This window comes from Halyomorpha halys, unplaced genomic scaffold (genome assembly GCF_000696795.3).
Source record: "Halyomorpha halys isolate HHAL.00 unplaced genomic scaffold, Hhal_1.1 Scaffold40.1, whole genome shotgun sequence".
Classification (NCBI taxonomy): domain Eukaryota; kingdom Metazoa; phylum Arthropoda; class Insecta; order Hemiptera; family Pentatomidae; genus Halyomorpha; species Halyomorpha halys.
In genome coordinates this window covers 1,947,072-1,966,012 of record NW_027106400.1, presented here as the reverse complement: position 1 = coordinate 1,966,012, position 18,941 = coordinate 1,947,072, and the positions used below count along the sequence as shown (strand labels likewise).

At 28.7% G+C, this 18,941-nt stretch overlaps 2 protein-coding genes across 3 annotated transcripts in view; both read right to left on the bottom strand.

The window, feature by feature from the left end:
- LOC106687800 (beta-chimaerin) overlaps positions 1–12,710 on the bottom strand; it is a 15,477-nt gene extending 2,767 nt beyond the window's left edge. Inside the window, exons 1-8 of one of the 2 annotated variants that reach the window (XM_014431899.3) lie at positions 12,628–12,709; positions 9,391–9,455; positions 9,247–9,297; positions 6,401–6,602; positions 5,111–5,311; positions 2,812–2,972; positions 1,075–1,241; positions 729–813 (exon numbers count right to left, since the gene is read on the bottom strand). In XM_014431899.3, coding sequence (XP_014287385.1) covers positions 729–813; positions 1,075–1,241; positions 2,812–2,972; positions 5,111–5,311; positions 6,401–6,602; positions 9,247–9,297; positions 9,391–9,415 — 892 coding nt within the window. In that variant the 5' untranslated portion in view covers positions 9,416–9,455; positions 12,628–12,709. Of the gene's footprint in view, positions 1–728; positions 814–1,074; positions 1,242–2,811; positions 2,973–5,110; positions 5,312–6,400; positions 6,603–9,246; positions 9,298–9,390; positions 9,456–12,627 lie in introns of both variants that reach the window. The other variant, XM_014431907.3, reaches the window with a different exon arrangement.
- Positions 11,617–18,941, bottom strand: part of Tango10 (transport and golgi organization 10) — a 16,815-nt gene continuing 9,490 nt past the window's right edge. Inside the window, exons 7-11 of the mRNA XM_014431887.3 lie at positions 17,245–17,474; positions 15,251–15,456; positions 14,385–14,534; positions 14,107–14,306; positions 11,617–12,717 (exon numbers count right to left, since the gene is read on the bottom strand). Of these exons, the coding sequence (XP_014287373.1) occupies positions 12,624–12,717; positions 14,107–14,306; positions 14,385–14,534; positions 15,251–15,456; positions 17,245–17,474 (880 nt within the window). The 3' untranslated portion in view covers positions 11,617–12,623. The remainder of the gene's footprint in view (positions 12,718–14,106; positions 14,307–14,384; positions 14,535–15,250; positions 15,457–17,244; positions 17,475–18,941) is intronic.

Genomic DNA, 18,941 nt, shown 5'->3' with positions numbered 1-18,941 from the left:
TAGAAATCATATAAAAGCCCGTAACCAAGATAACTTTTCAGGAATAGTTTTAATATTATTAATAAATTTACTTTAATGCTTTATTATATTAATAAATATAAATATATTGTAATCACCATGAAAACTGAAAGTGGAAATTTTTATAGCATGCATGTCAGGTAATCTAATTCCTATAGAAGAGTTCATAAAATATTTTATAGGAATCAGAAATACATAATATCTATTTTATAATCATTTGATCCAGTAAAACTAATTTAATTAATAGTAGAAATATGTATGATACAAATTTTGTTGGTCAACTCATTTTTTTTTTTTTTTTATCACATTTTAAATAAATCCATAAAAAGAGTATTTTTTAATCTTTATTTATACTTTGTTCACTTATAAATGAACAGTCTTATAATTGTAACAAATTAAATCATCATTTAGCATTATTCATGGTCTAAAAGAAAAAAAAAGTTGCAGTCACCCAAAATACAACTGTATTTTCACGGTTACAAGCCAGTGACCAACGATATTAAAAGAACCATAGCACCTGACAAAAGATTAATGGAAAAAGAGAGTGATAAATTTTCCCAATACTTTCTGTGATCTGAAACTCTCCCCCCCTCCCTTCAGCAATTAGTGCGTATTACCAAGATTACACTGTATTTAAAATACAAAGTTAAATATGATTACTCATTATAACAAAACTCACAACATAAAAGAAAAATTAATGACAATGTTACCTTTCTCGAGAGACATCCGCAGAGTGTCCATTTCATCAGCAAAACCTGATATTCTGTAAATGCCCTCCACATTCAGTCCTCGAGCCTTGAGTAAATTATTAAAGTAATTAATTAATAAACCTCTTCAGTCATAATTTTCAAAATTGATTTATTTAAAACAAAGCAACAAACAACTAAAAAAAAAAATTATAATAATCTAAGAGTGAATAAGGGGCATAACAAAAATAAATTCAGCTTCAAGGGAGAAATATGTTTTGTTAAATTTTAAATTTGTGCTGATCTACTAATAATAACCTACAAAATAGTTGATATTGTAAATTCTAATATATACTTTTTTTTAATTTACCTCTATTTCTTGGATACACTTATCAACTACAAATGGACGTACAGTCTTCTTGGCTCTGACGAGGGTTGTCAGATCGACACCAAACACAGAACGCGAACTTTTCAATTCTGGACAACAATCTGGAGGCAGCTTTTCTGAACACTTGAAGTGAGCACTAAAGCCACAATCTAGGGAAAAAAATATTAAATTAATATTTATTTTGGGAGGAGTAATAACAAATTATATTGATATTGTTACATATTGATCGTTGACTGTATTATAATCAAGAAGGCAATAGGATATGGGTGGCAGTTAGAAGTATTTGTGAGTTTATTTAAAATTCTGCTAGTTCCCAACTATAATAACAGATAGTTATTACTTATTATTGTTGAGTTATTAGTTTCAGTTAGTAAACTGAGGTCATTTTTCTCAGGGCTTTTATATAATTAATTTATATATTTTATATTGGAAGAAGATTTGACCATATGAAGTAGATTGCAGGAAGATAGACCGGGTGGCGGTCAATAAAAATACAAAATAGTAGAAAAAACATTTAATATTAACTAACATTTCGTCCTACTTTGCAGGGCTTCGTCAGGGCTATGCCAAAAGTGGGGCAAAACGTTGTTTAACATTAATAGTTTTGCTACTATTTTGTACCATTATTTACCGTCACCCGGATTATCTATCTAATATATATATATATATAATATAAATTATTGTATAATATTATATAATTTAATGAGGTATATAGCAACTATTTCCAACTTATTTTTGTACTTGCAGACCTGCCACATGTCGGAGGAATTTGTTTCCTCATACTTTTAATGGAATCTTCGTTGAGTGTAAATTCTTTTTTTGTTTTTTTTTTTAAATATTTCTTTTTGTTTTCTCCCCACTCTCACATATCTGTTTTCCCTTGTTCCTTCCTCCTTCACCTTTCTGGACACTGTATATTTCTTTAGCTTATTAATTTCTACTCATCCATAATACTGTGTAGCTTTTATCTATTGTAACATATATCCTGTTTCCTTTCTTGCCCATTGCATCATATATATAATTTTCTTTAATGCATATGTTGTTTTTAAATTGTTTATCATTATTTTTAAACATCAATTACATTTTGTATTAAGTTTATTCTATTATTCATCATTTAAATTTTCTTCTGCACATTTCATTATGTTTGTTTCAATATTTACTTGAACACTGTTCAAAATTTTTATGTTATCATTTAGTTTGTATAATCCTTACCTCTACAATATTATATGTTATTTTCTATTAGTATCAATTTACTACTATATAACTAATTTATTGATATGTATTTTTTCAAGCTTGTTAATTATTATTTTCTTTATATTTTAATCTCTGAATTAAGGTTATTTGTATTGTTGTTTTTCTTTTCAGTTCTGATGAAGGCCTCAAATTCAGATCAAAACGACACAAATAAATAAGTTTTGTTAATTAATGTATTTTTGCTGACCGCACCCCCAACCATCTTCTAGATTATTTTCTCTAAACATTTTCTTAATTTTATAATATAATATGATAAAATAATATATTATTTGTAGGTAGTGTTAAGTCTCAACGTTTGGACCCACATTGTAGGTCTTCTTCAAGGATGTTGCCATGGAGATTTAAGCAGTTTGAAGATCAAAGAGTCAGATAAAGTTAATAATTCAAATTTTTCTCCACTGCCTCCCAGACTATATTATAAGACTGAAATAATGACCTATTTAACTATATTAAACAGACAATTACCTTCACATTTTACTCCCTGAGCCGAGAAACCCCACAAAAAGTTCGAACAAAATTCACACCAGTTGAGCCCTTTGAAATTATGGGTTTTAAAATTGTGAGGTTTGTCATAATGAATCTCCTCTTCTTGCGTAGTTTGCAAAGGCTTTGTTCTCCTCTTATACCTATCAAAGTAAGAAAACATATTTAGTTTATTAAATGATCATTAGTGTGACAAACCAACCAAATAGACTAGAAGTTATCCTAAATTTATTATTCAAAATCATACTGAAACAGTATTATTAAGGAGGTTGTGGACTGCAAAAGGTGTTGAGCCACAAAATTAGCATTCTCATGTCAAAAACAGTGAAAGTTCTAATCTGCCCAGAGTTCTCATCGGCGTGGATTACTTTTAATTTCTGGTGCTAATTAATATTTATTAAAAAAAATTAAATCTATACTGCTATAACCCATGGTGGAGCAGGGGTGCAGTACTTGTAAGGAAGTACTGCTACTAGAACAACGGAGAAAGGAGGTGATTTGGTCACACTCGTCAGATTTTCCCCAATTAAGGGTACCCACTATTTGAGGTTGGGTAGACCTCAGAGGGCTCCACAACCCACAGAGTTGACTCACAGCTACAATATAACAGAAAATAATTATCTTGCAATTTTTTTATGGAAATAAAGCTACACCAATTGATATGACCCCTAATATTTATATTTCTTTACACATTACTTGTGACAATTTTTTTTTTGCCAGAATTTAAAAAAAACCTAATGTAATTACAACTAATATTTGCCGATTGCATCGGGAATTACAAATAGAGACAATAGAGGATTACATCAAGGAAGGTTCATGAAGTTCCACTTCCAGTTGCCCACTAAATGAGCAGTAACCTACAACTTGGGAAACCCAACCACAAAACGAAAACTAAAGCCCAACATCCTGTTAAAAATTCTATATTTATCAGTTCTGTTATTATAACTCTAAAATTTTATTTTATCTTAATTTCTTTTTTTTTCTCTTCATCTTTTTCTTAAATTCACTTTTATTTTTTTCTATGTAAGGTCAATTATTTATTTTGTTAAATCCATAAATGTTATTGTTTTTGTGATTAACTTAATTTTTATCTTTTGTTAAGAAGTATTATTTTAATATATTTAAGAGGAGAAGATGGTTGGGGGTGCGGTCAATGAAAAACACAAATAAATTCGATTAACTTATTTTAATGTGCCAACGTTTCAGCTAGAGTTTCTAGCCTTCTTCAGGGCTGTTCGCTGGAAGATCAAACGCCTAATCAATTAGGTCGCCTAAGCATTAGGCGTTTAATCTTCCAGTGAACAGCCCTGAAGAAGGCTAGAAACTCTAGCTGAAACGTTGGCACATTAAAATAATTTAATCGAACTTATTTGTGTTTTTCATTGACCGCACCCCCAACCATCTTCTCCTCATTCATCATCCATGGTCAACTATCTCTCATAATTAATTTTAATATATTTATTTTATCTTAATTTTTTTTAATTTATAATATTGTATATAGGTAGGGGTGTTTTTATATTAGGCTATACTACTACCAGTTTGAACTCGGGTCCTTAGAATTAGTACCATTGTGTCTTACCGCAGTGCCATGCTCCCTTAATAAATTATTTATGAAGCACAAAAAAATCATAACTTATTCAATTATAACATAATCCTTTAAGTCCTAATTATATATATTATTTTTTATGCACTGAAACTGTATTACTGGAATTAGCTAATATTAATCCTATTTTCTATAATACCTCTTTTTCTTATTTTCATACATTGCTTTTTGCCCATGTCCATTTTACTGTTCATGGCAACAGTAAATGTTTTTAAATTTATTTGACTATAGATGTAAAATATCACTAAAATAGATTCCATATTTAGCTAAGTAAAAGGTTAAGTAAGTCTAAAGACTCCAGATTAGGAACCAAAGTTTACAGAAAGAATAACGACCAGGATCAAACCAATCAATGCAGAACTGGATGATGCCAGACCTCATTCAATCAAAGATGGTGACAATTCTATGTACCTACTATTGCCAACATGCATAAATACCACCAGTGCAAACAAACATGAAAAAACAAAACAAAAAACAGTGACTTGGTTGAAGTAAGAAGTTAGTATTAAATAATAGATAGATTTAAATCTTTAACCAAAATCTGTTAATAACAATAATAATTTTCAGTTTGTGAACATTAAAAACATTTTATGTGTAAATAAAATGGTTTCAGACCTACTACTGGAATCTTCAATCACATCTTAGAGCACAGTAACTTGAATAAGAATGACATAATACCTGGTCAATGTGAGATACGCAGGTGATTTCTCATATTTTGCAACATCGCACATGAGCTGGATGTACGGACCAGCGTTGGCCTCAATGTGAAGGGTTACAAGACCATCTCGTACCAGATCACTCACGCAATCGAACCTCTTCTCCTTGACAAAATGTTGGCCATCATAGTAAAGTCGGTAGTGCTTGATTTTACCCTGAAATCTACCGATTTAAACCATCTCTAACAAAATCCAACATAATATTCCGCTAATATACTTCTAGGAAACAGTTCCCAAGCACTATTCCAACATGCTGCGTAGGACCTCTAACCTAAACTATTATGGTTACTGCTTCAATTGGACTATAGCTGCTGACTTCCGCTCACTCAAATGGAATAAACAAACCCCTAACAGATCCTCTTTAGTAGGTGTTGGGCCTAAATTATATAAATAAGAATCATTCTATGGTTTCAGGCTATAACAGACAAGAATGGTAGATCGTTTATGTATAAGAGACTGAATACCCAGCCACCATGTTGGAGTAGTGCTTGGGAAATAGTATCTAGTCCTACTTTGAGTATTCCTATAATGCTTAGAAAATCTCTGCTGAATATAGAAAAATTCTAAAGAAAATATTAAAAAATCAATCATATAACAAGTATAACTTCTAATACAACTAAAATTAAAAGCATCTAAATAATAATGATTAGTGTTTAAATAAATTAATCCAAATTACATCTCAAAACATTCTTTATTTTTTTTTAAAAAAGTCCAACATTTTGGCCTATTCGGCTATCCTCAAGGACAATCTTAAATATAAATTTACACCTCACATCTGATTAAAAAATGTTTTGCTGGCTATTCTGTCCAGGTCGTTAATTTCAGACAAATAATGCTGTTTTGTCACTTTTCTATTTAATTTTAAAACTTTTAGTTACAAATTAACTTAACACTATTATCACTTTTTTATCACACAATATTTTTTTTTTACATTCAATTTATAAACTTTTAATTACAGATTAACTTGATAAAGAAAGTGATAATAGTGTTAAATTAATTTTTAACTAAAATTTTAAAAATTTAATGGAATAGTGACAAAATAGGGCTATTTTGACTGAAATTAATGACTTGAGCAGAATAGCCTGCAAAAAGTTTATAAATTGTTGAATGTGAGGTGTAAATTTATATTTAATATTGTCCTTGAGGATTAATAAATTACTTAATTAAGTATCAATGGCCCTTTTAAAGAGTGAAATATATGAAAACATAAAAAATATCTCAGTTAAGAATATAAAATAAAAGAATAGCACACCTAAAAGATAGTGTTGGAATGGGAGGATTGCTCGATCCACTGTAACGGACCAGGAAATCTCCATCAGCACTCAGGAGCTGGTTAGCCTCCAGGTGGGACAGGCGTCCATGGAACTCTGCTCCATAGTGAACTGGGCGATCCTCTACTGTTCTTGAACATTGAATAGGTCTGGCCTCAGGGGCTTCTCGTTGCAATCTATACACTAAATCATATCCATTTTATTTAATACAGAAATAAGTTATAATACAGTACAATTTATAATTCTAAAAGAAAATTACGAAAGTTTGGGTGATAAGCAGACATTAGTCACTAGAGGGCCTAAAGAAGCTTAAGTTCTTACAGGTCATTGCAGACTTAAAAGACATCTTAAGATTTGAGGAGTAAGAGTTCGCGATGAAACTTGTCACTTATGTGGACAGGCCCCGGAAACTGCCCTACATTATATAGCAGACTGCAACCGTACCCGTCACTATGATATAGGCTTCAAGGCTCTGATAGAGTCCTAGAATATGAGGCTTCCTTCATAAATCGATTGTCCCTATTAAATCTTATTAGAAAACAAAAAAGGTTAAACATAGAGGAATAATAACCGTTACAAGACTAATTCCATAAGTCAGTCTTGGGATTGGAAAAAAGGACCAACAGGCCCACTTGCCAGATATGTTCACCCAATATTACCAATACTATAACAGTAGGTGTCATATTTCTTAAAAACTACATTGCTTGGTGATATATATACATAATAGTGTAAACATTGCAGAACAATTTATAGCTACGAATAGCTAACCTTGCTTATGAAATTTAAAAAACAAGATCAGTTATAAAAATTAACCAATTACTAGTACGTTGGTTTTCCACCTGACCCATTAATTTTTTTTAAATATTGAAATTTACAACAATATTAAAAAAAAATACATCAAGTCAATGTGACGTGAAACGTACAATGGTATGATATAGACTTGTGGCGAATCTAACAGAAGTGCAATAAGAACTAAATTTTTAGATTAGAAGTTCTTGAGGCCATCTTCTTTTCAGAGACCCTGGAGGATTATCAGGAACTGAAGAAGAAGTAAGGTTAAAAAAAAAGTGTGGTTAGGGAGTTTATCATGAAAGAATTGATATTTCTGGCCAAATCGGCAACATGTGGAATATTATGATCTTTATGGATTATTTAATTTATGAAAAAGTAAGGAGCATTGAGGATTTTACAAAAGATTTAGGATTATAAGGATTGGATATGAGAGGAATTTGATAGTTTAGTGGGGTTCCAAAGCTTAACCTAGTAAATCGAAATAGGTCATGTTATAGTCATGTAAATGAGTCTATTGTAATTAAGGTTTCGACTGTCTAGTAAATGTTGTAATAGACGATGAGGGGTTGCCTATTTTTTCAGCCTTGCATATGGATTCCAAGTAAGCTGTTTGTTCAGTTATAGTCTTATTATTATAAGGTATGAAATAGTGGATCTGTTCGAAGGGGATTAGTGGAGCACTATTAAAGCATACTGTAGGGCAGGATATTAAAAAACAATAGAAAATTTAACATTTTCTTTTTTGTTTCAGTAAATATATGCATATATGTTTATAATAAATTATTTAACCAACATTGATTTATAAAATATTTTTATAACTGTACTTTTATTGCAAAATCAGGTTTAATAAATATCAAACATTTCTTAATATTTATTTATAATTTATGATTCCCTATTTTAAAAATGAGTAATCCTCTTCTAAATATTTTTTTTCTCAGGTGATACTTCAGGCTTTAAGTCTCAAATAACTGCAGGATATCTACTGTGTTAAAATATATAATCAAAATTTAAAAAATATATGCACAAAATTAGAACTAACAAAACCTAATATGATAATAATACAAAACCTTTGAATCTGATCTTGACAATATTAATTTTATGAAAGTATCCATAGAATAGTGCAAATATAAAGTGATAGATCAGTTGCTCATTTCTGTATCTAGGTTCCAAAATAATTCTTTTTTGATTATTATAGTATAAATAATACTAACAGTTAAAAAAAAATTAATATGAATACAGCAAAATAGGAAGGAGGAAAATACTCACAGATTGGATGAGGGCAACCAACACCCAAAGCTGAATCATCACATCAATGGTAATAAGAATAACAAAATACACATAAGAGTAGGAAAAACGATGAAGATAAATACAAAGTAAAGGAAATTTTCTCAAAAGATAAATCAGAAAAGAACATCTATTTCCCAAAATAACTTCTTACAAACTCCATTTTCAATCGAAAACAAGCAAATAAAGACAAAAAATATTATTACACACCTAATTTTGTTTGTAACAAAAAAAACCTCCTGGAGTGGAGGACAAAAAAAGGCAAGAATATTAAGAACACAACAGTTGTAAACTTAAAACCCAAATTTTATATAAAAAAATAATGAAATCAAACCATAAATTCAACTGAATATCTTCATTCAAAGCTAAATTAGTATGAGGTTTTAGGCATTTAATAAAATGACAATATCCACTCCCAAATTAAAAGTATTTAGTTAATTAATATATTTATTTAATAAATACCTCAAAATAAAAAACAAAACAAGAATTTATAAATTCATAAATAAAATCATTAAGTCAGGTAGTAGATTTAATTATAATGAACAATCTTCCATTCAGATTTAAAAACCAATTAATATGTATCATCCTATTAAAATATGATTAAATTCTATTGATACAATAATAGCAAGAAACAACAATCAGTAATATGAACTAATATTTTTAAAAGGAAATTTAAGTATGCAATATGAAGGTAACTAATAAGGTAAATAGAACTTATAACTTAAAAACTTTCTTTTATTTTGTTACTCACAATCTGGTTTCCACACAGGCCCATTGGGAGATTCTGGTGACTGAATTATTCCTTAAACACAGACGTAATTTTAAATTAATGACATACGATCTCTTTGTTTGTACATTTAAGTAAATTAGATGGAATCTTAAAAGCAAGCTTTACCATTTCTTGCAGTCGGTGGGTTCATAGCATTTTTGAGATGAGTTATCAACGGAACTTATATCCACCTTTATCAATAAATAAAGTTAATTAGAAACAATCCAACAGGTTATGTTTACAGTCCTAAGAAGATTAAAGCTAAGAGGTCATATAATACATCATGTATTATTTAATCAAAGAAACAACTTTTAAACAGTTTATGGTTTTAACTGTAAAATGAGGAATAACTCCTTAATTCTTTTATTATTATTATTATTATTTATTTATTGATATTTCCAGCTATATTTACATAAAAATACATCTAATAAATTTAATACTAGATTATAATAGTATGATACAAGCTTTTAGAGAAACTAGCAGTTGGTAGCACTCTAATTACATTTCTACATTAGAAAGTCTCGAGGCCATCTTATTTTCAGATGACTCGCAGCATTGTCAGGAATGGAAGAGGAAGCAAGGTTAGAAAATAGTGAGTTTGGGTGGTTAGGGAGTATATAATGGAAGGATTGATATCTGGTTCGGGTTAGATCGATTACTTATGGAACATTAAGGTCTTTATGGATATTTTACTCGTGACAAAGTAAAGATCATTGAGGATTTTACGAAGGAATTTGGATTGAACATGTTTTCACTACTCTTCAATGAAATATCGTGAATAATACCTAATTAAGTATCTGTCGTTTAGTAACTTGCCGTGAAGTTGTTAGCTTAGTTTTGTGTTAAATTGATTTACTGATTACTCCAACTTATGTACAACTTCAAAAATGTATTATTATATTAAAAACGAGGTTTCACGTGACAGATACATGTCGCATACGTTTGTAGTGTATACGCAAACAGTTAATAGTATCACTATAGTATGAAAGAAAATGTATGTTTACAGAATGATAGTGGCTGTAACAGCTGTCACTACCACTGTCATTGTGTTCGCTCAAGCGTTTTGATAGCACCAAAAGACCGGTATACTTTCGGTTACGCATCGAAATCCTAATTTATCCTAGTCATATCTACCAACCTTCTTACATTGGTCAAATTTAAATTGATCGAACATGCACCATCTCCAAGTTCTTAACAACCAACCTCAGTACAGAGGTTTTTTTTAAATGTTTTGACAACATTTATTGAATGATACTGATTTCATTTAAATTAAATCGACAAACTCATTTATATTGAAAGGAATTGTCAATTTATCGGTAGAGTTTTTCAATCAAAACCTTCATGATGATCCAACCTTTGACAAAACGCTAATCTCTTCATAATCTGATGATTATTTTTTTCGTTTATAAACAATTTAATTTTTCAAATGACAACAAAATAAACTAAAAAAATACATACTTTTTGAGTCATACACAATGTTTTCTTGTCTTCTTTACTTTTTCTCTGAGATTTATTATATTTATGAAAAATTAAAGGGCTTTAAGAAGACATTAAACAAAGTTCATCAAAATTAGCAGAGTCCTTTTGCCATTACAGACTAAATAAAAACATATTTTTGGAGCAGTTATTTCACAGTCTAACCAGTATATCAGGGTCAGGACAAAAATAAAAAACTTAGTGTTTTTCCTCTATCTTCATATATCACAGAGATATAGACATATAATATAACTAATCAGCTGCAATTTCGAAACAAAATGGAAGATGGTAATGATCAGTACAGAGAATAATCCTGGAGTGATGTGTGACTGATACTATATCTGAAAAAACAATCTGGGAAGTAGTCTCCGTAAATAGCAGTGGACCAGGGATGGAGGAGTTTAGTACATTAGATGTTCGTATTATGCTTATCTTGAAACATAAAACCTTAAATTTCAAAAGAGAGATTAATTTTTTTTATATTACTTAAAACAATAAATTAAAATCCTCTAACATATTTTTGTACTAGTGTATAAAACAAGCGATAGCAGAGGGAAATTCAGAATTTCTACTTATACTATTATTATTACAGCATTAATTCTATCATCCTAGATGTCAAATCCTGTTTACTACACTCACTCAAAATAATGAACAAACTTTCCCAAGGATCCTTTTCGGTGAAGGTTGAGTCTAAATTAACTTTAGTGTCCTATGAAAGTTAATTTTTTAAGTTCCAGCCTCTGGAGCTTGCTTTATAAACTAGTACCCATTATTTTAACCAATTGTTATAAATAAATAAAAAAAAGAGCCACACAAACATATGCACACATTCAACTATGGATCATAGATATCAGGGTTATCAATCATAGGAGGTGATTAAAACCAGTTTTTTATTTATTTATTAACAGAATATTCAAGAACTTAATATATATTTAATTAAATATTCAAAGAAGATAAATAAAGTAAAAATCATATAAATATTGCACTTATTTTTATTTTGTTCGTAAAGAATTTCTTAAACAAAATATTGATTATTACAATATAATTTTTTTTTTACAACAGAATTTAATCATTTATATTAAATCTTAAACCTTAAGATAAAGATAAACATAAACATAATTTATTTCTTTATCACAGAGATCCCGTAACTTTAGGGATTTATTTTTTTTTTAATTTAATATTTGTTCAATGTATTTATTACTAAATATAAAGTAATGCTGCTCATTTTTTTATTTTCAACTTAGTTATACATCATTAAAATTCTAGGTGTTTTGAATCGTATTGCAATATTGTAATCCAGTATTGCAATATTGGAAATAAAGAAGTCACAATAAATCACTAATATAACAAATTATTACAATAGACATTGTGTTATACACAATTAGGTAACATGGCATAAACTAAATAGTAGCTATAACATTGTATCATTAAATTTATACAATATGTATGTAAGCAACAATAAGTTGATTTGGCTAACCGAAATGAACATTCAGCTACAGAGTCATCACACCATTTCTCAACGCCTTTTATATAATTATAGATTTCCTATAATTTAAAATACCTGCTTTCACTTCAGAGCAGATATTGAACCCTATCGATCTATTAAGTCATTAACATTCCATTCTTTTTCTTGTGGCAAATTTACAGTTTTACATTATTGGCACATGGTGTTACAAATTATTGAGATTCTACTATACTTTTAACCACAAGCAAAAAAAAAAATACAATTATATTTCATTCATTTTTTTTTTTAAATTACAATTTAACAACAATTATTATTTATATAAACATCAATAAATATAAGAATTCATGATTTGATTATATTAATACAACATACATTTAAATGTAAATGTAACAATTGTTGAAAAATGTAATCGACAAAACTACCTCGACGGGATGATGAGAGTATCTATTTCGGGATCTAAACTGGAAACATCCGACAAAGGCACAATGGTGATATGCACCTTCAATGTATCCCTATAAAACATAAAATTTATGAATACTATAGAAATATAATTAATAAAAACCAAGAACACTTCAGTGTTCAGCTTAAATAAACCAGATTCTGCAAATAAGAACCAAACCACATAGTAAATGAACAGAAAAAAAAAATCTAAAATCAAATGCATAAAAACAAAAAAAAAAACAGTATTGACTACTTAAACTGACAGCATATCGAAGATACATTTTATGTGAACATTAGCTCTCAAAATTTTCTAATATTGAGATATAACACATTCCTGTAGTTACTAACCTCACATGGATTATTGTTTTCATAGTCAATCCATGTGGCATAGAAATGCAGGTGAGTAATTGGATATTTTTTGAAAGGCAAGGAAGGATACTGAAGTAATAAAATCATAGGATTAACTCATATTTTTCAAATTAGGGATTGGTTCCTGTTTGCAGAATATCGTTCAAATAAGAAACATTAAATATTGGAATAGAACAACTTGGTTAATATTATCCTCATCCATATCACTCTACCTTTTACAAATTCTACATTTCTAATCTACATTTACAATTTATTTTTAATAAATCTAATCTACATTTATCTAATTTACATCATATATTTATTTACCCTGTAATACTAATTTATTTAACCCCACCCCCCGACAAACTTCTCCAATAATTAATTTATTGATTACTTCTATTTCTATTTATCACTCTTATTTGGAATCTTATTTATTACTTATTCTTCTATACAGTATCAATTACTATTGTCTTAGTATTATTAATTTATCTGTTCATACTAATTTTTATGTTGATTAATATATCTTATAGATTAATCAATAGATCTGTTTGGTAATATATTGTAGTGATATTTTATGTCTGAACAGAAAAGAGATATTGGAAACAAAAAAATTTTTTCCTCTGTTTTTCTATAAGATTATTTTTTTATTTTAAGATTTTTATTTTTAAACATCATAATTTTCTATCTCTTTTGTCTATTATTATTTCTTTAATTAAAGAAAGTATCCTTTTGGTTTGTACTATATATAAATATAAATAAATAAATATATACATATATATTATAATAATAAGAAAAGGGTATAGTTTATTTTATTTGTTTAGGATTTAATATTATTTAATTTGTGTATCAATAGGAAAGCATATTTTCTTTTATTATTTTATTTTCTGTATTACTTTGGTTTTTGGGAGGTTTTCATTTCAGGTTCTCTGTCTATTATTAAAATTGAACCAGTGATTGATTCTTTTTACTCTGGGGAGAGGTCAGTATATTTTCATTAACAAAAAGCCCCTTCGCCTCAATAACTATTTATAGCATGGAATCTGTAAAATGTATACACGACCCTCCCATAGGGTTAACATGGAAAAGAGCAAATAAAGGAAGATTCTCTTTACCTGTTTTGTCCCACAAGATAGCTGCTTGGCCTTGAGTGTTGGCAATCACCACCCTCGAGAAGATTAACATTCAGGTCGTCAAACGGAATCACATCATCCAGATTGAGAACCCGTTCATTACAATTGAAATGGTGGTTCTTGACTATAACGGAACAGATATGTTCTATACCATCACAAGTTCCAACCATCAACAGACCAACCTGAAGAAAAAAGAAAGAATTAAATTCTAATTTGTGCAAAAAGTTTATTTTTGATTATTCAAAAATAGATTGAAATACCTTGACTTTTAGATAGTCCTCTGAAACATCTTTAGCAGTTATCGATAAACGGACTGATCTCAGCACCTTTTCTGGCACGTCTATTGTTCCTTGCCACACGATGAGGTAGAACCTCTGGAACCATACTCCCTTTGGAAACATGTCTATCACCTAGAAAATAGGTAAATATATAATAACCTCTTTATTAGTCATAAGTATAATATAACATATATGATATTGCTGTCAGTTTTTAAAATAAAATTTCATATATAATAATAAATAGGGAGAATTTAAAACCATTCTATTAAAACTTCTAGAAATAAGGTTATCCTTGCAACAGTGATAACAAATAGATTACATTCAATGCCAATTATCTCCTACCTCTATTCTATAAAAATATGACAAATCTATTAAACAATATTTAATTAAAACATATTACATCACTCCAGTACTTTATTAATACTTAATATTAATATTCAAACAAATCAATACTGATGTTTAACTTTAAATGACTAAATGATTAATAATATCTATGTAATGTGTAATTAAATTTATAGTATCAGTCTTAAAATTAATAGTATTATCAAGGTTTTTAGTAATATGTGACTAATATGGAGACAGCTTAAATGTGGTAATTGAAGATATATTTATATTAAGTTATTTGTTTTAAATAAGAAAATTATGATTAGATAATTTAATTGTTGTATGCATAATATGAATAGTGTAAATATGTATTGTAGGTAACCTGATGATGGGGTGACAATCTTGAAATGTTAAAGATTTATTAAAATAAATAAATTTAACAAATAAGAGTATTTTCACTATATCTTATATATATGTGGCTTGTCACATTTTTGCTCTAAGAATTATATCAATAAGTAACGTACCCATTCACAAGTCTTATCACCAGCATGTTCAGCGAGGCCCGTGTGGGATGAAAAAACAAGTGTCCTGGTATTATATGATGGGAAATGGCTGAAGTGTTCTATACAAAGGGTTGAGCTGTAAGTGTCTGAAGTATAAAGCCTTGGAGTGAAAAGTAAACGTCCATTTTCATCCTGATTACAGATCTCATTCAGCCTCTCGCGTTGATCTATAACATCGAGTATTCATTTTAGCTAAATTAATTTTTTAAAAAAATCTTTTCAGTAAGCAACACCTATTTGCAAAACTGAAAAATAGCTTTAGTAATAAACTATAAATGGCAACACTATCGGTTACAACTGAGGTTGCTTATATCAGTCATTTTAAAAACAGCCTTTACACTGTCAATATTACTAACAGTACTACTAAAATGATAAAAATATTGAAAGTATTACTGAGCGTGTAAGGTAAGTATTGAGGGAGAGAAGTCCGCTACTAACATTGTAAAGCTGTTATTCAGCATTTTTATAAGTAAATATTGACCATCTAAGTTATCCAGTAATCTTCCCTAAGTTATCCAGTATTTCAAGAAATTAGAAATATTATTTTGTGTTTTTAAGCTATGAAATACAAAAACATTAAAAGTATTGTGAATACTTTTATTTCTTTCTGTGAAAGAAAATTTTTTTCAAATGTGAAATACTTTGAAGTATTTTGTATTTTAAATACTTTTCTCTCAGTGTAATTTAAAAAATACTTCATTATTATCACTTCCTGCTTCATACCTTACTTGAGAATAATTGCCCAACTACGACTCTCATATAAATATGTAACTACTCTAAGTCTCGGTCTACAAAAATATACTTTAGACCAACAGAAGATTTGTCCAGCCTGTGATGGAATGGCATTGGAGGATTATTATTTTTTATCAAATGGCCCTACGTTTCAAGAGAACCGAATCCGATAAATGCCGAGACTAAACAATATTAGTCCAAACCATTTGTATCATTGGATCTTAAACTTCTTCTTTTAAAATGTAATATCCTCTTTTATAAGTAAATAGTTATTTTTTATATATAAATGATTTTTAGTATTTTTTTATATTATGTATCATTTAAGTATTGTTTATTTGTAGTATTAAACCTAAAAGCAAGTTAACCAATTTTCATCAGTAAAATAAGCTGATACAAAAGATATCGTTCAAAGCTAAGAAGGCGGTGTCCTTCCAAAAGTCGGTTAAATCACAGTCATGTTAAGCAGATTGAAATATTCTAAAAACTTTATTTAACTTCCCATCGTAATTGTAGTTACAGTAAATTTAAGAAAAAAATAGAAGTTAATAACAAGTATTAAAGAAAATAATTCATAAAGGAAATCATAAGAAAAAACTCAAAAATGTTGTGCTACAATCGATGTTTACATGGAACATCGAGACAGGATGTTTGTTTTGGGGATCACTTGGGTTTTAGACGCTGAGGGGAGGAAATATCCTGGATGCAGGAGGTCCTGAACATCCTTGGTCTCTCTCAGTAGGACATCTAGAAAAAGAAGACATCCAAGGAAAATCCAATAAGAATAAGATACTTTGTTGTTTGGATCGCCGAGAGTTTGTTTGTGTTGAAAACTGTTAAGAGGACCAAGGCTTTGTTTAGTCATTGTTTGTTTGCTGAAGGATTGTTTACAGTTAGTGTTAGTTTGTTGAGAAAGAAGACAAAGAAACTTCAATCATCAAAAGAAGATTGTATAAATTGGTTAGTGTTGCTCAACATATAATTAAGTAAAATTGTAAAAGTGTTATTAAAAATAAGTGTTCTGTTTGCCTAGAAACCAGCCCTGAGATAAAGAGTCAATAAGGTTATAAAAAATAAAATAAAATTTTCCTATCTGTTTAATATTAATAAATAAATTACTATTATTATTATACCACTTGATCATGTTCCTAGATATTATGAAAATCATTAAACATTAGGGTAAACATATAAAGTTCAAAATAAATTTAAAAAAAAAGAATATTTACCAGAGTGGAATGACATTCCAATCGCCATCCGTTCAATAAAGAACTCCTTGTACTTAGTCGTGAGCGGCGACAACAATAATTCGGCTAGCTGGCGAGGAGACATCATTGGAAATCGAATGTGGGACATGACATCCTGAACCAGCACAGACATGTATGTTTCTACTGATTCAGTAGTATCACATTCCGATGTCAGTAGAACCCTCTGAGCCTCCAACCATCGCACTACGTGGCTGAAATAACGTCAATAAGATGATAATTAAATAAGGTGAAATAATACTGTCTATTGAGGCTAGGTGATGCAAAAAGTGGATAGAACCAAATTTAAACATTTAAAACAACAATATGCATAATTCAAGCAATTTTTAAAAAAAAAACTATTATTGGATAAGTAGTTTTTAAACTACATCAGAAATAGACTAGTAAATCGTTGGTAAGTTATTTTCAACAAAAAATTAAATAAATTAGATTCATCCCATATGTCAAGGGAAAAATGAAAAAAATTCAATAAACCAAGAAAACACTCATCATAATTAAAATAGTTTATTATTTTAATTATTAAATATTAATATCAAACTACCATATGAAAAATAAATATAAGTATTTTTTATAAAAATTGGATAAAAAAGATATTCTATTTTTCTGAAAATCAAATACTCCTCTTAAGATCAAATAAAAAAGAAAAAAGATAGTATTTCATCTAGTGTACATTTTTCTTAAAGATAACAATGTTTTAGTAATGAAGCCTAACTGATTTATGACTTGTGTTATTTAATCATACTGAGTACTTTTTAAGTGTACCTTACTTAACAGTGGTGCCAAGTGCATTTTCACTATCTTTACACATAATACAAACTACATTACATTTGAAGGTAAAATATATGAAATCATGTTAAAGTAAAGATAATATTAGGATATATTAAATATAGGTAGACATTTTCACTGCAAATCTTAATTTTAGTTGTATGTATCTTTTTTAGCCCTTATGAGCCCCGTGCAACATAGGGTGAAAGGTTGGCTCACATTAACTAGTTAATTAATATTTGAATTTTTTTTTTTTTTACTGTACCCCCCCAGACCATATTCCTTTTATATATTACAAACGGTCAATCAATAATCTTCCAATATTATTTTGTTAATTTTTCATAAACTAAGTGTAAATTAGTTCATAAAAATTATTAAATTAAAATAAGTTCATTTATTTAGTTTTGTATAATTTACATTATATAATTCATTAATTAAAAATGAACTGTACTAAAAAAAAACTACAATAAAGTTGTTTATAATAAAAATATTCAGAAAATAAAATATGAAATGAGTGACAATAATAGCTTCATTGCAGTTGGTTGATCTCTTAAAGAAATTAGGTAATATTTTACAGGAAAATGGACATTTACTTATTACTATTATTCTATAGTAAAGTGGGCATTTACTTGTTACTGTTATTCTATAGTAAAGTGGGGATTTACTTATTACTGTTATTCTAGAGTAAAGTGGGCATTTACTTATTACTGTTATTCTATAGTAAAGTGGGCATTTACTTATTACTGTTATTCTATACGAAAGTGGGCATTTACTTATTACTGTTATTCTAGAGTTAAGTGGGCATTTACTTATTACTGTTATTCTATACGAAAGTGGGCATTTACTTATTACTGTTATTCTATAGTAAAGTGGGCATTTACTTATTACTGTTATTC